This window comes from Sebastes umbrosus, chromosome 17, assembly GCF_015220745.1.
Source record: "Sebastes umbrosus isolate fSebUmb1 chromosome 17, fSebUmb1.pri, whole genome shotgun sequence".
Classification (NCBI taxonomy): Eukaryota; Metazoa; Chordata; class Actinopteri; order Perciformes; family Sebastidae; genus Sebastes; species Sebastes umbrosus.
This window is the reverse complement of record NC_051285.1, coordinates 323,501-324,636: the sequence shown is the minus strand read 5'-3', so window position 1 is coordinate 324,636 and position 1,136 is coordinate 323,501. Positions and strand designations below refer to the sequence as shown.

General features: G+C 41.8%; 1 protein-coding gene across 3 annotated transcripts in view; it reads right to left on the bottom strand.

Moving 5' to 3' along the window:
* Positions 1–207: 207 nt before the first annotated feature.
* The window catches only part of chm (CHM Rab escort protein), a 20,815-nt gene continuing 19,886 nt past the window's right edge, over positions 208–1,136 (bottom strand). For all 3 annotated transcript variants that reach the window (XM_037748773.1, XM_037748774.1, XM_037748775.1), the window contains 3 exons: positions 934–1,079; positions 592–781; positions 208–510 (listed from right to left, as the gene is read on the bottom strand). In XM_037748773.1, coding sequence (XP_037604701.1) covers positions 410–510; positions 592–781; positions 934–1,079 — 437 coding nt within the window. In that variant the 3' untranslated portion in view covers positions 208–409. The remainder of the gene's footprint in view (positions 511–591; positions 782–933; positions 1,080–1,136) is intronic.

Genomic DNA, 1,136 nt, shown 5'->3' with positions numbered 1-1,136 from the left:
TAATTAATTAATTAATTAATTAAGTTTATTATATTATATATATATTATTATTATTATATTAATTAATAAAGTGTATTATATTATATATATATTATTATTATTATTATTATTATATTAAGAGAGTTTATTAAACTATGACTTGTTGTGTTGACGTTGTGAATAACCTGTGGTTATAATAAACTGTGTTATAATAAACTCTGATGACGGTTTGAATTCATGTTGAAGCTTTAATGTTTACACAGAACGATATTTATATAAGACAGGAAGCAGAAAAATAATAAAGTTCTGAAAATAAAATAAAAAAACTGATAATAGAAAAATAATAATAAAGATTTAAAACCATGAATGAAGGCAACTTTAACCCACAATGCACTGCAGGAGGTTCTGGCTTTGATGGAAGGATGAAGATTTACTCCTCAGAGTGAGGCTTCTGCTCCTCCTGCAGCACCTCCTCCTCTTCTCCTCCTTCATCCTCCTCTCCTCCGTCCTTCTCTCCATCATCCTTCTCTCCTCTATCCTTCTTTCCTCCATCCTCCTCTCTTCCATCCTTCTCTCCATCATCCTTCTCTCCTCCATCCTTGTCCTCGTCTCCTCCATCCTTGTCCTCGTCTCCTCCGTCCTTCTCCTCCTCTCCTCCGTCCTTCTCCTCCTCTCCTCCGTCCTTCTCCTCCTCTCCGGTGTTGGAGGAGGTGTTGTCTCCGTCGTAGATGATGTCTTCAGGGTTGGGAGCCGGAGGACAGAACTCCTCCTCAGGAAGAATCTTGTGGAAGATGGACTCGGCCTGAACGCAGCGTAGAAATGACACGTCTTTTATTAGATCAATCAGTGATCAATAGATCAATAAAGGTATTGATCTGATGTGACCAGCTCTGGATGAGTGTTTCAGTCTGAGTTAATGACAGCAGATACCTGAATCCATCCTCAGAGTCTCACCTGTCTGACGGCGTACTCGTGACCCAGCTCTCCGTCCGGTCCGGAGCACACGTACACGTTAGACGGGAGGTCATGACCTTCGACCTCCAGACCAGAACCGTCGACCATGTTGAAGTAGAGACACCAGAGGACAGACGGGCAGCTCTCTGCAGACAGACAGACAGACAGACAGAGAGACAGACAGACAGACAGACAGACAGACA